At 39.1% G+C, this 2,584-nt stretch overlaps 1 protein-coding gene across 1 annotated transcript; it reads right to left on the reverse strand.

Moving 5' to 3' along the window:
- Positions 1–314: 314 nt before the first annotated feature.
- LOC120189615 (protein DETOXIFICATION 55-like) lies at positions 315–1,901 on the reverse strand. Its single transcript, XM_039192847.1, has 2 exons — positions 1,848–1,901; positions 315–1,760 (listed from the first exon to the last, which is right to left on the reverse strand). The coding sequence occupies exons 1-2, from the start codon at positions 1,899–1,901 to the stop codon at positions 315–317; spliced, it is 1,500 nt and encodes a 499-aa protein (XP_039048778.1).
- Positions 1,902–2,584: the final 683 nt, after the last annotated feature.

The raw sequence follows: 2,584 nt of genomic DNA on the forward strand, positions 1-2,584 counted from the left end.
TATCTCACTAAATCAATTGATTGTCTGTTAAAAAACTTAAATATCTAAAAAAATACCAATAATTATGCTTTTATGATTAGTATTAATTGATAATTGATATACAAAAGTGCATGGCTACATGGTGTAGTGCATGGGCAAAAATCAGTGGGGGAATTAAACTAATTCTTAAGAAAAAGAAAAGACAAAAAACAAACAGGTACATAAAATATAAAACATGAGTTGGAAAATGATAATGGAGTTGAACAAGTGTAGTTTGAATTTGTTCTGTTAGATGGGCGTAATTCTGCGTATGTTTCCTCAATGATTTCCTTTTTTCACTTTTCAAAACCCAAATTCCCTTCTTCACATTTGTTGAGCAGCGTTTGGTTTGTTTTGCCCACCAAGTCCTTGGCCTTGATCGACTCTCGTTCCCAATCTGTCCTGAAAACCACAGTCAAAATGGAGATTACACATGCGATCTGAGCAGCTAGCAGCCCATAACACATCCCCAGGAACCCTAGTCCGGAAACAAAGCCTAGGAATATTGCCAAAGGTGCACCCACCATGTAGAACGAGTAAAAGTTTATGGTTGCCCCAATCCCGGGCCTAGCACTCCCTCTTAGGATCCCACAACTTGTGGTTTGTGGACAATTTGCTAGCTCACACAGTCCAATTATGGGAAGTACAATCATGGTTATCTCTAGAACCTCATTATCCTCTGTGAAAACTCTTCCCCATGCTTCTCTCCCCATGATGGTCCCTATTAATCCCAAAAACGAGATCACTAGGGCTAGCCCTATGGCTACCACCGCTGCTAACCGCGCTCCGTTCGACCTGCCCGCTCCCAGCTCGTTCCCGACTCGGGTCGAGGCCGATGCACTCAGTGCATTCGGCAATGTGTACATGAGAGACGTTGTTTGTATCACGATTGCCGAAGTTGCCAAAGCAACTCGAGGCTTCGATAAGTATCCCGCAAGAATCGTCATGAATTCATACCACCACCACTCTAAGCAAACAGCAATACAGCTCGGTATCGCCAATCGAAGAAGAACTCCCCATTCCTTCCCAATTAGAGCCGTCGAAGAAGGTGTCGGTGGTGGTGTCGGGGACAATGGCTTCCGTATCGACTCGTCCTCAGCGACATAATGAGTAGTTTGCGTGTAGAACATGTAACAAAGAAGGAAGAAAAGGGTGTTGAAATTGGTGATGAAAGTGGAAATTGCTACCCCGGCGATGCCTAAACGTAAAGTAAAGGATAAAAGGACTGTGATAGGGGGATGAAAAAGGGTCGAAACTAAAACTGACCACAGCAAAGGCCAAGTTGTTCCTTTACTACGCAAGTAAATACGTAGAGGGTGAAGAAGGCTGTTGGCGATAAGATCCGGGATTGCGAACCGACAATAAAGGCTCGCGACTTTGGATATATCAGCGTCTTGATTGATGCTAAGCATGAGAGGTTCAAGGTTAAACCATATCAAACCAATAGGTACAGAAGCAAGCAATAACATCATAATTGTTCTATGCAAAGTAAGTGTCGCCATCGATAAGTTCCTTGAGCCGAAAGCTTGACCGCAAAGTGATTCCATACCGGATGCAAGGCCAGACAAGACCGAGTAGCCACTGATGTTCGTGAAACCGATGGCTAAAGCCCCACCAGCAAGCTCAAGGCTTCCTAATCTTCCCATGCAAACAACTAAAACCATGTTCCTCAGGTAACCCACCAAGCTCATAGCTGCTATAGGGAATCCTATATCAGTTATCTTCTTTAGCTCCTCGGTCACCTAAATATACACAGTAAAAAAAACAAATAACTCAGGAAGTTATTCTAGAGAAGAAGACAGTACAAAAGAGTGTCAAAGATTGTATACCTCTGCCATTGTTGGGTGCTTTTGATGAGATCTCCATGCTTCAAATTGGACCATATCTTTATTTCTCAGTAAGCAATCGATACTCTAATTTGCTCTGCTGGGGAGAGATGTTTTTATAAGCCTAGCTTGTGGGGTATTTGTTGTCCAGTATTTAATTTGTATAATTTTCTATGTTGTTCCTTAAAAGCGCATAAACAAAGGTACATTTGCTTATTGTGGTCACGTATAATATAAATAAGGTGTAGTAGTGATGTAAAGCATTTTCAAAGGGAAAAAAAACTTATTTTAACCGTGCGACATTAGAAGCATGTTACTGTTGTAATCAAAGTTGTCATTTTCCCTGGAAAAATGGAAACAAATCAACAATCCATCCGAGAAAATAATGCAAGAATGTTTAAGTTCTCACATAAATATGTATCTATGTCCACGTGAGAGAATTTCATGACCGGAGGCTATAGAATGTCAAACTGTCACATAAAGTATAGAATTTCTATCACTATTTTACTAGTTTTAGATATTTATTATTATTATCTATTATGATTTATTCGACAAACTGTCATAGACAGTAAAAAATTTAAAAATTTTGAACATGTTAAATATTTAGCATTTGACGATGCATAAAAAATATTTTGAAGAGTAATGAGGGCTTGCAAATATAAAGTTTATTTATTTTTTTAATTTTTTTAATATGTTGATTAAATTAATAAAATATTAAATATAAGTTGACCTAAATTTTG

This window comes from Hibiscus syriacus, unplaced genomic scaffold (assembly GCF_006381635.1).
Source record: "Hibiscus syriacus cultivar Baekdansim isolate YM2019G1 unplaced genomic scaffold, ASM638163v2 tig00116958_pilon, whole genome shotgun sequence".
Classification (NCBI taxonomy): Eukaryota; Viridiplantae; Streptophyta; class Magnoliopsida; order Malvales; family Malvaceae; genus Hibiscus; species Hibiscus syriacus.